The sequence below is a fragment of the Juglans microcarpa x Juglans regia genome, chromosome 8D, assembly GCF_004785595.1.
Source record: "Juglans microcarpa x Juglans regia isolate MS1-56 chromosome 8D, Jm3101_v1.0, whole genome shotgun sequence".
Classification (NCBI taxonomy): Eukaryota; Viridiplantae; Streptophyta; class Magnoliopsida; order Fagales; family Juglandaceae; genus Juglans; species Juglans microcarpa x Juglans regia.
In genome coordinates this window covers 24,871,841-24,886,284 of record NC_054608.1, presented here as the reverse complement: position 1 = coordinate 24,886,284, position 14,444 = coordinate 24,871,841, and the positions used below count along the sequence as shown (strand labels likewise).

Genomic DNA, 14,444 nt, shown 5'->3' with positions numbered 1-14,444 from the left:
ATCATACACAACTGTTGGTCCCAGAATGATTCATGGCAGGGATCTCATTTGAGGGGTGTACACAATAAACTTCTAATCTATAGGGACTCTTTAATTAAGTGGAAACAACATTCTCTTGATAAACATAGGAGACAGGCCTAGGACAAAATCAAATTGCTTTCTAATCTGCAGAATGCTAATACTGGTGACTTGACCAGGGAAGTGAAACATGTGCAAAAGGAGGTGGAAGTTCAATTAGAAGAAGACAATGTAAGGTGGAGGCAAAGGGCTAAGCAAACATGGCTCAAAGATGGAGATAGAAATATCAAGTTTTTCCACAGAGCTACTAATTAGAGAAGAAGAAGTAATGAAATCCATAAAATTGTGAAGGAAGATGGGAATGTGGCTTTAGCAGGGAAGACATTTAAGATACCTTCATAATACATTACAATAATCTGTTTTCTACCTCTCAACCAGATAAGATTTCTGAGTGCTTGATGTATGTAGAGAAAAGGGTGTATGAGCAAATGAACAGCCTGTTATCAAAGGTATTCACTGCTTCTGAGGTAAGGACAACTTTATTTCAGATGAATTCAATATGATCCCCTGGTCCTGATGGATTCTCAGCTATGTTTTACCAAAATCATTGGGATATAGTGGGAGCAAATGTCACTCGAGCTGCTCTAGAAATCCTTAATTCTACTGGTGACATGTCATGCAGAAATCAGACTTATATAGTGTTTATTCCCAAGGTAAAAAAGGCTCAAGTAGTGACCGATTTCAAACCTATTTCTTTATGCAATGTTATCTACAAACTAATCTCTAAAGTTTTAGCCAACAGACTTAAGCTCATATTGCCTTAGATCATATCTCCCACTCAAAGTGTCTTTGTACCAGGTAGATTAATTCTTGACAATGTGATTGTGGCTTTTAAGGCTATGCACTCCATGAGTTCAAGGGCCAGCAAGGCTATATGTCTTTGAAGCTTGACATGAGCAAATCATACGATAGGGTGGAATAGAGTTTTTTTAGAGCAGCAATGGATAAGATGGGTTTCAGCTCTAGATGGATTGGCTTGGTGATGGGTGTTTTTCAACTGTTTCATACTCTATACTCATCAATGGTGTTCTTCAATCATGGTTTCAACCCACAACGGGACTAAGACAGGGAGACCCCCTGTCTCTCTATCTTTTTTATCCTTGTATTAGAAGTTTTGAGTTCACTCTTATACCAAGCTGAAGCTTCTAAGCAAATTCATGGGTTCCAATTTGGCAGAAGCAATTTAGGTATTAACCATTTATTTTTTGCAGATGATAGTTTGCTATTTTGTCGTGCAAATGGTGTAGAGTGGGCTAAGCTAATTGATCTTCTTGATATGTATGAAAGGGGATCTGGACAAAAACTCAACAAGGATAAAACTTCAATCTTTTTTAGTGCAAATACCAGAAGGGAAACTAGAGATTACATCCTTTGCATGGCTGGATTTAAAGCTACCTTAAGCTATGAGAAATATCTTGGACTACCTGTCCTTATAGGCAGGTCAAGAATACAAGCTTTTAAAGGGATCCCAGATGGAGTAAGGGCTAGAGTGAGTAATTGGAAGAATAAGCTACTATCTCAAGCTGGAAAAGAGGTCTTACTCAAGGCTATCATTCAAGCACTCCCCACCTGCTGTATGGGAGTTTTTAAATTGCCCAAGGCTCTTATTAGAGAACTCAATAGAGTCATGCACAATTTCTAGTAGGGACAACAAGAAATGGAGCATTGGGTTTCTTAGCATCAAGTGGGAAAGGCAAAATCAGTAGGAGGGTTGGGATTCAGAGAATTTGAAAGTTTTAACAATGCTTTATTAGCTAAACAAGGTTGGAGTATACAAAAGCCACTCTCCTTGGCATCTTAGGTTCTTAAAGTGAAATACTTTCCTACAAGAGGATTCTTGAAGGCAAAGGTAGGTGGCACTCCGTCATTCATCTGGAGAAGCATTTGTTCAGCTAGACACTTGATTGAAAAGGGTTCCATTTGGAGAATTGGTAATGGTCAGAGTTCTCTCATTTGGCAAGACAAGTGCTTGCCTATTCCCTCTAGTTACAAGGTCCAATCTGTACCACAAATTCTGCCTGGGGATGCCAATGTGGCTTCTATTATCAACCATACTATGAAAGAATGGAAGAAGGATTTGGTTAAGGAGATGTTTGGCAAAGCTGAAGCTGAAACCATCAATAAGATCCCAATCAGTTTCACTGGTGCAGAGGATAAATTAATCTGGTTAGGAACCAAAGATGGAGTCTTTACAGTGAAGAGTGCATACCATCTACAAAAGGAGCTAAATGCACTAAGGTATGGTCAGTCATCTTCTGTTGTTAAAAAGAAAATTGAGTGGACTAACTATTGGAACTTTCAAATTCCAAATGCTGTGAAGACTTTTTTGTCGAGAGCTTGTCTTGAGTCTTTACCTACAAGTTTTAATCTGGCTAAGAAGCAAATCTATGAATCCCCTAAGTGTCCTATTTGTTTGCATGAGATTGAAACTGTGATCCATATTTTGTGGAATTGTCCAACTGTTATGGATGTGTGGAGTCAAGGTCCATCTAGTTTGCAAAAAAGTTCTATCAGATCTGGAAATTTTGGTGAATTACTTGAGGCACTAATCTCAACTTGTGATCAAGAAACTATTGAATTGTTTGCTTTAACAAGAAGGAACATTTGGCATAGGAGGAATCTATTTATTTTTTAGAACTCTTTTACTCATCCCTTTGAATTGATGCAGACAGCCTAGAATCTCTACAAGACTTTAAAGCTGCTCAACCCAAGTATAGTACATCTTCTTGAGGGATGATAGAAGAGAATTGGATCTAGAATCCTCCTCCTCTAGGTGTAACCAAGATCACTTGGGATGCAGGATTGAGTGCAAGACAAGGCATGGCTGGTTTTGGTATAGTAGCTCATGATTCTCAAGGGAAAGTCATGGGCTTCCAAAAAAATTTCCAGAGCAATTTTATTTTATCCTTTACTTGCAAAAGCTCAAGGTGCTTTATATGCTATAGAACTAGCTATAGAATTGGGATGCAGCTCAATTATCCTGGAGGGTGGTTCTCTTTTCAATTGTCAAATGCTTAGAGTAACCAATGGATAGATGGGATCAGGTGGGGATGATTCTGAATGACACTAAGATTAAACTTTCAGGTTTAGTGAGTTGGGAAGTACTATTTGTTAAAAGAGTTGCTAATGTTTATGCTCATCAACTAGCAAAAGCTGCACTATCAATACCTGATGATGTAGTTGCTTTGGTTGTTAGTCCAGAAATTTTGCATTCTGTAATGTTTGATGAAGTTTAATGAAGTTTATGTTTTCTCAAAAAAAAAAAAAAAAGAGAGGACACCGAGAGAGAAAGTCTTCCCAAGCCCAATCAGATTATAGACATCTCTCCAATGTCAAATGCGAACAAATGATTATGTGCCCATCAAAGAGACGAGGAAAATAACAAATGAGTCAACATAGAAGACATTATGGTCCCACCACCAATTCATTAAAAATCCCAAATACTATCAAAGTAAACCCAACATAGTAACATTTTATGTAAATTATTAATTAAAAGCGATACAAATAGTACTTACAGCTATGAACACGTGTGAATATTACCAAAGCAACATCTTTAATTCGTGGATAAGGCATCCGGTGCTAAACTAAATATGCCAGCCATATCATGTACGAATTTCAAACTAACGAGCAATACTTCCAATTAGATGATTACAGTTGAATGATGAAAAACATTCATTAGATTTGAAGGCATGAAGCTGCAAGCATACCTAATTTTACATGTAGAATTGACTATTAACCAATAAAATACACCCCAGCCAAAGCAAAATACTATCAATAAGAATTAATCAAACTACATATGTCGTATGATGCCCTAAGTTCAGCAGTTTTGATTAATCGCCACGGCTCTAAAGAAAAAAAGCAGGAGTTACAATTGGCAGAGCCTTTTATGTATGCATGGTGCCAATGACCAGACATAGAGGTTGAGAGGTAGAGATCGAAAGCCTCGATGTAGAGAGGTTGGACGGAGGAGGGTGACAAGATTGAGAGAGGGATGACTCACCAAAGAAAAAATTATTTGCAAAGAAAGTAGAACCGTTGCTAATCACATAATTGCAAGGAAAATAAACTCATTGGTAATAAAATTATTTGCAATGAAAAAAGGTTATCTTTTGAAATATCAAGTAATTTGTAAGGAAAGCTCGAATGTTGCTACTGAACATTATTAGGACGGATGCCATGTACAGTGTCAAATCCCAACCAATAACCATCTCAGATCTATTGGTAATATCTAAGAAAAGTCCAGACATTGCTACAAAACATTATTATTTATGTGGAAATAGGACGGATGCCATGTATAGTAAGTCCGGGCGTTGCTACTGAACAAAACATGAATATAAAATGCAACGAAAATATGTCATCGCTACTTTCTTGGAAAATGACCATTTGTAAAGAAAATATCGTTGCAATTCGCATCTAATTGTTACTTCCAAGAATAAATGTAGTCGTTGCAAATAACTTTTTGATATTTGTTACGTAAAATTTTGTTGCAATTACATGAATATGTTTATTTGCAACAACAAATTTCGTTAAAATTAATATTCATATTTTGTTGCAACTATTAAATTATCTGTAAGGAGTTAATTCTCATTGGCAAAACTTGTTATTTGTTGCAAATTTTGATTCGTTGTAAATAAATTTGTAGGAAATGAGGTTTCTTTTGCAAAGATGAAAAAATCGTTGGAAATATCTATTATATATTTACTACGCAATTATGATCGTTTAAAAACTCTCGTTGCAAATATATATCCCATGAATATTCTGATCAGCTCACAACTATAATGTAATACAAACAATCTTATTCAATTTGGATATATACATGCGAGCATTTATCCGCCAGTTGGCTGTGAGAAGCAACATGTGATGTGAGAATACTTCCCTCTTGAATCTTGTCTCGGATTAGGTGACAATCCAACTCGATGTGTTTTGTTCTTTTCTGGAAAATAGGATTTGTAGCTATGTGTAAGGCAGCTTGGTTGTCACAGTAAAGTAAAGCAGCTTGAGGATGTGAGATCCTTAGATCAGTGAGCAAGTACCTCAACCAAGTGAGCTCGGATTAAGTGGAAGCCATGGAACGATACTCGGCTTCAGCTGAAGAGCGAGAAACCACGATTGTTTCTTTGCTTTCCAAGAAACAAGTAAGTTGCCAAGGAAGATGCAATACCCCGTGACCGAGCAACGAGTGTTAGGACACGAGGCCTAATCAGAGTCACAAAATGCCTTGAGTTGGAGTTGAGTTATAGAGGATAGCAAAATTCCTTGTCCTAGGGCAGCTTTGATATATCAAGTATCTTGTGAGCAGTGGCCAAATGTGTTGATGTGGGGTGATCCATAAATTGACTCAAAAACTGGACAGCATAGCATATGTCAGGTCTAGTAAAGGTTAAGTACAGCAAATGTCCAATGAGTCTACGATAAGAGCTAGGATCAAGAAGGGGATCACCAGAAGCTTGACTGATTTTAAAATTTTGGTCAAGAGGTAATTTGAGAGGCTTACTTCCAAGTGTGCCCGAGTTGGCTAAAATATCCAAAGCATATTTTCTTAAGCATAGGTGAATGCCTTTTGAAGATTGGGCAACTTCCAACCCGAGAAAATAACGCAAGGATCCAAGGTCCTTGATCTTAAAGTGAGTGTTAAGAAAATTTTTGAGAGAGGCAATAGAAGCTGAACAATTTCCAGCCACAATAATATCGTCAACATAGACTAATAATGCAGTAAATGAAGTGCTATCTAGTTTAGTGAGCAAGCTGTAATCAGCTTTAGATTGCTCAAAACCAAAAGCTATAAGAGAGGAAGAGAACTTTGAATACCATTGTCTTGAGGCTTGCTTAAGGTCATAAAGACTCTTAAGCAATTTGCACACTTGGTGAGGTCCTCCTTTGTTGTAGCTCGGTGGTTTATGCATGTAAATCTCCTCTTCCAAATCATTGTGGAGAAATGCGTTGTTAACGTCAAATTGGTGGAGAAACCAACCTTATACTACTGCCGCCGAGAGTAGAACTCTAACCGTGACCAGTTTAGCAATGGGAGAAAAGTCTCCGTGTAGTCTATCCCTTCTTGCTGTTTAAAACCCTTGGCGACAAGCCTTGCTTTTAGTCTTTCAATAGTCCCATCAGAATTGAACTTTGTTTTGTACATATATTTGCAGGCGATGGCTTCTTTTCTAGGAGGTAGATCAGTGATGAGCCAAGTGTGGTTTTGTTCTAAGGCTTGCAGCTCAGAATTCATAGTTTGACACCAGCCAGGGTCCTTCACTACTTGCTTATATGTTTGTGGCTCAGAAATATTGGAAATGTAAGTGGAAAAAGCAGTAAAGGATGGAGAAAATTGCTAGTATATAAGAAAGTTTGCTAATGAATAAATGTTACCAGATTCAGCAATAGGAGACTTGGACAGCGATGGTTGGGCAGCAGGAAGTGAAGCCTGTTAACAGTGAAATTCTTGTAGATACTGAGGAGCTCTCCTTACTCGTGTCAACCTGCGAAGGGGTGGATTAAGAGGGGAATTGGAAGTGATAGTTATGGGAAGTGTAGGGACAAAAGTTGAAGGTGAATTAGGAGAGATTATGGTTGCAGGTGGTGGAAAGGTGGTAGGTGAAAGAGTGGGTGCAGAATCAGTTGATGGAATAGGATTAGAGTTAGGAATGGAAGTTGGGAAATCAAGAAGGTTTGGTAAAGGTTTGGTAAAAAAAAAAAAAAAATCTGGTGTGTGAAATGTAGGGGATGATTTGGAAGACAATGAATGAAATGGAAATATTAACTCATGAAAAACAATATCCCGAGGGACAAATGTTGTTTTTGTGTCAAGATCTAAGAGTTTATATCCCTTGATACCAAAGGGATATCCAAGGAAAATACATATGCGACCTTGGGAATCAAACTTTTTCCTACCATGAGATAGTGTAGTTGAAAAACAAAGAGATCCAAAAACTCTCATGTGAGCATAAGTGGGTTTGGAGTTAAATAAAAGCTCATATGGAGTTTTGTTTTGAAGAAGGGGACTAGGGGTCCTATTAATGAGGTATGTGGCTATTAAGACACATTCATTCCAGTATTCAAGGGAAATGCCAGCTTGGATTTTTAGTGCTCAAGCCACATTAAGTAAGTGTTGATGTTTCATTTCCACAATACCATTTTGTTGAGGGGTGGCAACACAACTCTTTTGAGAGCTAAATAGTAGAGAGCATAAGGCACGGAGGTCTAGAAAATATTCTGTACTATTTTCACTAAATGGAAATGCACGATACAATGGAATCCTCATATAGATACTCTGCCCTAACAACCTAACAGAACCGTATACCCAAAATAGAATCAGCCAATGAAATGAAAAGTGAATAAGAAAAAATACATATAAACAGAAATAAAGGAGATGAATAAGACAAAGTACATATAAACAGAAATAAAAGAGAGTTTATCCTTTTCCAAAATGACTTCTAGCTGCTGTAGAACGACTTGTAATAGCTTGTTCATGCACAGTGTGTAATATAGAGATGCATAGATAGAAAGATTTGATTTAGAGAGATTGGACAGAGGAGGAAGACAAGACAGAGGGAGGGATGACTCACTAGTAGTGGCGCTCCAAATGATGTTGCAGCATGCTCCCAGTGGTGGTGTCGCAGCATCGAGGGGAAGAGAAGCGAAGTTGAGAGAGAGAGAGAGAGAGAGAGAGAGAGAGAGATGTGGGCTAACCATGCAGCGGTGGCAATGCTTGACCTTGGCGGTGAGGATGGACTTCAACTCCGACAATGGACCTACGACGTGTCTGATTTAATGTTGCAAATAACTTTTTGATATTTGCTACATAAAATTTTTTTGCAATTACAATATGTTTATTTGCAACAACAAATTTTGTTAAAATAATAATATTTTGTTGCAACTATTAAATCTTTTGTAAGGAGTTAATTCTCGTTGGCGAAACTTGTTATTTGCAATAAGTTTTGATCTATAACGTTGAAATGAAGTTTCTTTTGTAAGGATAAAAAAATCTTTGCAAATACCCATTATGTACAACTTGATTATGATCATTATAAAAATTCTCATTGACATATCTCTTGTGCCGGGAGGACATACCCTCCGTAGTATTGACATCATATGATTTGCTTTAAAAGAGAGTTTATTTTAAAATTATTTTTCAATTCAAATTTTTATATGTATATTTAATATTTTTAACAATCATAATGAGCTTCACAACAAATGATATATTTAAACAACAAATAATAAATATATAGTGTAATGTGCATGACTTGAGAGTGGTAATCATTAGAGGGGGCAATAAATTAAACATGATATACTTGATCAAGCAAGTCACTTGCTTAAAATGTCACATTCCGAGCCAAATATAAGCCTAATCATTCTTTTAAATTGTTTCAAAGTCTTTGGGACTCCGTTGGCTTGTAGAAATTAAGCAATTATCGATACTAGTTATGAGAATTTCTAGCTAAATGGATGTACCTATTACAATGCAAAATATTGATGAAATCAGGTTGATTGTCATTGGTAATGAGCAATGATTTCTTGCATTTCAATTGAAATACTAGTTGGACACGTGCCCCGTTCACTCTATATCGATTATTTGAAATTTTAAGAAATAAAAGTGACATTTTCAAAATAATGCGGGAGGAAAGTGCTAGCCCCCCAGGACAAGCAAACAATGCTTACACTCTGGGCCAAGCAAAACTACTCAAACCTGGAGCTAGCATAATGTGCTTGAACCCCAAGGCTAGCAAAGACTGCTTGAACCCATGGGCAAGCAAAGAGTGATATCACCCTGGGGCTAGCAACATCAGTAGCTCGCACCTGAGACAAGTAAAAGTCTTTGCACCCTAGGCCAACACCATGGAGGGCAACAGTGCTCCCCCCAGGGAGGCAACTGTGCTTTCCTTAGGCGCGCACCATAGAAAGAGCATGAAACTCATCCCCACGGTGAGCACAGTGGAGGAGCATGAAGTTAGCACTCGGGTTCCCCACTAGAGGCCCTTCGTCCAATCCTGTCGGGTGTGCTGGTTAAGCTAGAGTGAGTGCCTCAAGGAGGGGGGGGGGCAAGGCGGCATGGGGACTTCCGGTACCAGCTTGGGCCAACGCGCCACTCAGAGGGAAGCCATTCGGGAAACAGCAGGCCAGCTCAGAGGAATCTTGTCTCTATTATGTCTTTTCCATGGGCCTTCTTTGTTTTGTTTGTTCTTTGTCTTTCCTTTTCATTCCTCCTTTTTTTTTTATTATTATTTCTACTACCCACGTCTTCCAGAGAATTGATCATATGGTGGCCTGGACCATAGCTGGACGGCCTGACTTAGAAGTCCGTGGGCTGCGAGCTTTCACAGTCCAATCCCGCAAAAAGATACTCCAGGCTCAGGCAAAGAGAGATTGAATGGTGGAAGCCTTCATCGGCGTCTTTCAATGGTGGCACAGGGAGGAGAGGGAGAACTCCTACCTTCATGATGAGGTTGGCCGCCTCATGGGTGAGCTGACCAAGAGGGACGAGGAGGTAAATTGGTGCCACCTTGAGGCCAAGTCGCTTAGGTAGGAGCGTGAAGCCATTCAGGACAAGTTGTCCTAACAAAACAATGAGCTAGTAGAGAAGGAAGCATTGCCAGGGGCATGGAGAAGTCATCTGGGAGCTTGTGTAGTCCCTCAAATTCTTGGAAGAGCAATGCACGTTGGAGCTTGAGGAGCAAAAACGGCTTGAGGGTGAGGTCGAATCTCGGGGTCGACTGATCGAAGGTCGTAATGACTCCCTCTGGTGAATTCAGGAAGAGATCAGATCCCAAGATGAAGAATTAGGGTCCCTACGATCCAAGCTGACCATGGTCCGAAGTGAGGTCTGAAGGGCAGCCGTATCGACCTAGATAACCAGGTGGGAGTTGGAATCGATCGCGCTAGGTGGCGAGGAGAGACTCAGACACTTGGGGGAAATCTTCCCTCCTTTAATGGTTGAGGTGCGAGTGTGGAGCATTGACCTAGAGAACCAGGTGGGAGCTTGACTCGACTGCGTTGGTTGGTGAGGAGAGACTGGGACACTTGGGGAAGTGTTCCCTTTTTTGATCGTCGTGGAGCAAGCGTGGAGCATCGACTTAGGTAATTCTTGTGACATGTTAGCAAAGTGGGAATAATAGAGCACTCATATTGAAAAACTTGGTTTTCATGATCCAAGGGGAATCCCCCCTCTTTTGTGAAGTTCTTAAACAAAATGCTTCCTGAGGTGCTTAGTGTTTCACTGGCATGGCAGCCTCTTTCCTTCGGCGTCCTTAAGTCAGTATGTTCCGCGTCGATGGCAGGCCGTAACCATGTAAGACCTTCCCACCTTAGCTGAAGCTTTCCTTCTTCCTAGGAGGTCACTCTCGTTTCCTTCAGCACCAAATCCCCTTCTTTGAAAGACCGGGGTCTGACTCTTTGGTTGAAGTACTACTCTGTTTTCCTCTTGCCGGCTCCTATCCTTACCTTCGCTTCATCTCTCTTCGGTTCCGCTAAGTCCAAGTTTGCTAGCATGCCTTCTTCATTTGCTCTTTCTTCGAAATGATGAACTCAGAAACTTGACATGCCTACCTCCTGTTCATATTCATTAATGAAAAACTGGGTAGTCCTCAGATTTAATGATTGTTGGTGTTTATAAGAAAAGAGTTAGTAACTTTATTTTCTTGTTTCCTCTATCTCTTAAAGCTACTTTAATACATGTGTGTTCCCAGTCCGAGCAGATTATATTGATCTGGGTTTAATGTTTGTTGTTAGATGTGCCCAAATTAGTAGCAATTTTTTCGGAAAGCTTGATAGGAAGTACTTTTTGTTAGGAACTAAACGGGTCCAAACTTTGTTCTTGGTTGTGGTTTATGGGAGTTTTTTGGGTTTCATAAGCTTTTTGTTTGATTTCATTTGAAGGGTCATAGAAATCTTCAAAAAATTGACTAGTTTTTTTCTTTTTTCATTAGCTTCAGCTTCAAACTTTTATGGAAGAAAATTGAAGAAAAACTAAGAGAAGCAAATGGAGTCAAATATTCAACAACACCAAATGGAGGCAGATATTCAATGACACCAAATGGAGGGATAAAGGGTTACGGAAGTGAGACAGGGAGAGAGGGCTCGAGGATACTCAAACAGGAGGGAAGTGAGAGACAGATCGAGTAGATCTGGTAGAGGAGTGAGAGACGAATTAGAGAAAGGACTCCAAGTTACTTAGATGAGAGACAGGAGGGAGAAAGAGTTGTACTTAGACGAGAGATGGATGTAAAATCGTGATGTGGCGACCAGACCGGGTTTACCACATCGCGGTGTGTGGTGTTAGAGTAAACGACTGGCCTAGGAGTAGAATTTCTCAATAGGAAATAGCATAAATCAAATAACAACATATGACAACATTTTGGGCCTGGGCCCTAAGCCCATTATTTAAGTAAACTATTAGCTAAATTGGTATTTGTCCAGCGGCCCACTTGAAGCTTTGTCCACCGAATTAGAGGCTTGACAATAGAATAAGCCCAACATCATAGCCCTTCCAATAAGCCCTTCACCCAACTCAATCTCCTTCTAAGTATATTCCCCAACACGACAGACTCCTTCAATCTCCAGAGGCTTCGTGACATGTGGCCATCGAAATTGAAGTTGAAGCCATCTACAAGGCTAGCGCCTGGCATCGTAAAAGTCTTTCCCACCATTCTCTACTAGCCATGTTGATTTCCGCCAAAGATGCGGGTGTGGATTCTTTGGGTGCTAACTCAAACTCGATTGTTGATAGTCGAGGTTTCTTTGTGAAAGTTATTCTAGCGGATTGAGCAATACTTGCCTACGTGTATATATATAGAGAGAGCAATGCTACGTATAGTCTCCATTTGAGGATTGTATATTCAAGTCTAGTCAATTTTGTCTTTAAAATTTTTTAAAATTACAATAATATCATTCTCAAAATAATATTTTTTTCTATTTAATGAAAGGTTTGCACATGTAGTCCCTATTTGAGGACTGTAAATAGAATTTCTCATACATACATATATATATATATATGCGCGTGCATGTCCAACACAGAAAGCCAACATACCCATGAGTAGGGGTGATAAACGGTCCGGTCGGACCGAACAGACCGATCGGACCGGACCGAGACTAAGACTGGTCGGTCTCGGTCCACATTTTAGAGGACTAAAAAGTTTCGATCCGATCTACGTTCCACGGTCCAGCTTCTAATGTAAGAATGACAGAAACCTCATGTTATGGGTTAATTTTATCAAAATAAGCTTTTGATGGTATATTATCACAATATAGTAGTACGTAGTATGTAGTATATACTCACATGAATGAATGAATGGATATATAGCCACATGTGAAGATGGAATAGCTGCATACAGAAAAGCATGCACAAGAAATTTATATAATTTGCGCATTTATTTATTAATTTTCTATATGTAGTAATTCATTAATTATTATATGTTACATTAAGTCAATTATTGTAATTATTATAAAGAGAAACTGGAAAAGCATGCAATATGCATGAATGCATAACTCTTGATCTCATCTCATGATCAAGCTAGACGTTATTCAAGGGCAGAAAGTGATAACGTAATTAGGTGCACCGGAGCAGGTGAAGGTGCTATTCGCATCATTATAAGCATAGCTATAAGCTTGAGGGCACTGGTCCTTGAAGATCCTGGAATAGTTTGTGGGAGGACAAGAAACTGGAGTATTGAAATTTCTAGTACAGCAGTATTGTGGCTGATTGAATGCTATGCATGCGCTCTTGCATGCAATCACGCTCCCATTCCCATCTTTCACTTGCAGCTCTACTGGGCAAACTGCGTTCACATTGGCCGGACAACTCGAGGTCTTGCAATCACCGCTCCCGCCTTCTATGCTCACTGAAATAGGCAGGTTGAAGCCGTTGACAAGGCTGACATCGTAAAAGTCTTGACCACCATTCTCTGCTATGGTGATTTCTACCAAAGACGCTGGCGGCATGGCACCATTGCCATTGCATGCAACTTGGCCAGAGTCACAATTCGCAGTAGAGCAAGAGAACTTTCCTGAGGCGTCCATGGAGCAACCAGTTCGTGCCCAAAACCGGCCATTCCATGGAGCTTGGACATCTAGTGATCTGGATGTAGCTTTGGGTGCTAACTCAAATCTAGTTGTTGATAGTTGAGGTTTCTGATTAGTGGTTAGGGTTCCTAGCCAAATGGTATATGTACAGTTGTTGTTGAAAGTTATTCTAGCGGATTGAGCACCTGCAACATTCATACATATGCAACATCAAACAAAATAATCCCTTGCCACCACCAGTGAGGAAGCCAAGAGTGGGCGGGGCCAAGGGGCAGGCACTCCCAAGGCTCTAAGCAAAGGTTAATATTTAAGCATTCTTAATAAAATTTAATATTTTAAGTATATTATTATTCATTTTTATTTTATTTTATATAATACATTAATAGAATTCTTAATTAGGAGATTTATTAGAAAAATAATATTTACTTTTATACACATTTAAGACATAGGAGAAGATAAATAAAGTACTTTTATTTGTAGTCATTAATATTCTCTAAAACTTTTGTGAAGATTTTAAATCATAATTTTTATTTTTATTTTTGCTTTAACTTTTTGTATACACTTTTTAATTAAAACATTAGGTAAACTTTTTTTCTTTAGGTTTTGAGTTTATTTTTTATTTCTTGCGATTTAGTCATTTCTTTTGTTTATAATCATTTTGTTAGGGTTGTTCCTAAATTTCTCCAATTGAACTATTTATTCCAATATTCTAAAATACTTGGCCCCTTCAAAATCATAATCCTGACTTCGTCCGGCCTGCTTATCACCGTGCATATTTGTCGAACATCAGAGCCATTAGATCCTGCATCTTAGATATATGAAGCAAATGAAGTTAGTCAAATATATACCATATCAGCTAGTAAGTCACACATTCATTTCACTACTATTCACAGATATACTGAGATATTCTAAATATTCTAGAATCACCATACGGGAGAGAGAGAATCTTGGAACAAATCAAAGCACAGAGATAGTTAAATCCACAAGTACGTAAATTTTGCACTTCTCTGTAGTGTTTACATAGTGGACAGATTGAGGGTGGTTCTGTTAGTGCGTGTGGGGGTTGGGTGAGGATGACTGATTTTCAAATGTTGCAATAGAAACCTGAGTCCACCGATGCCTACTCTGAGTTTGAGCACAAGATGGAGGAATTGGTGCGTGGCCACTTGGATGATTGTATGTCATTTGCTTCATGTACCTCTACACACACTCCTGATGACGAGGATGATGAGGGTTATCAGCTAGTTTGGAGGAGGAGGAGGAGGTCTAATTTGGTGGTGATGATTTGGCAGAGTCATCTGCTACATGGTGTTCCCACTCTCATATTATGACTAGGTAGGCTTCCCGATAGGCGC

The 14,444-nt window shown here is 39.1% G+C and overlaps 1 protein-coding gene across 1 annotated transcript; it reads right to left on the bottom strand.

Annotated features, from left to right (window-relative positions):
* Nucleotides 1–12,548: 12,548 nt before the first annotated feature.
* LOC121242024 (thaumatin-like protein 1b) lies at nucleotides 12,549–13,954 on the bottom strand. The gene is made up of 2 exons (XM_041139906.1): nucleotides 13,808–13,954; nucleotides 12,549–13,274 (listed from the first exon to the last, which is right to left on the bottom strand). Exons 1-2 carry the CDS (start codon nucleotides 13,824–13,826, stop codon nucleotides 12,592–12,594), a joined length of 702 nt encoding a protein of 233 aa, XP_040995840.1. The 5' UTR covers nucleotides 13,827–13,954; the 3' UTR covers nucleotides 12,549–12,591.
* Between the last annotated feature and the right edge of the window lie 490 nt (nucleotides 13,955–14,444).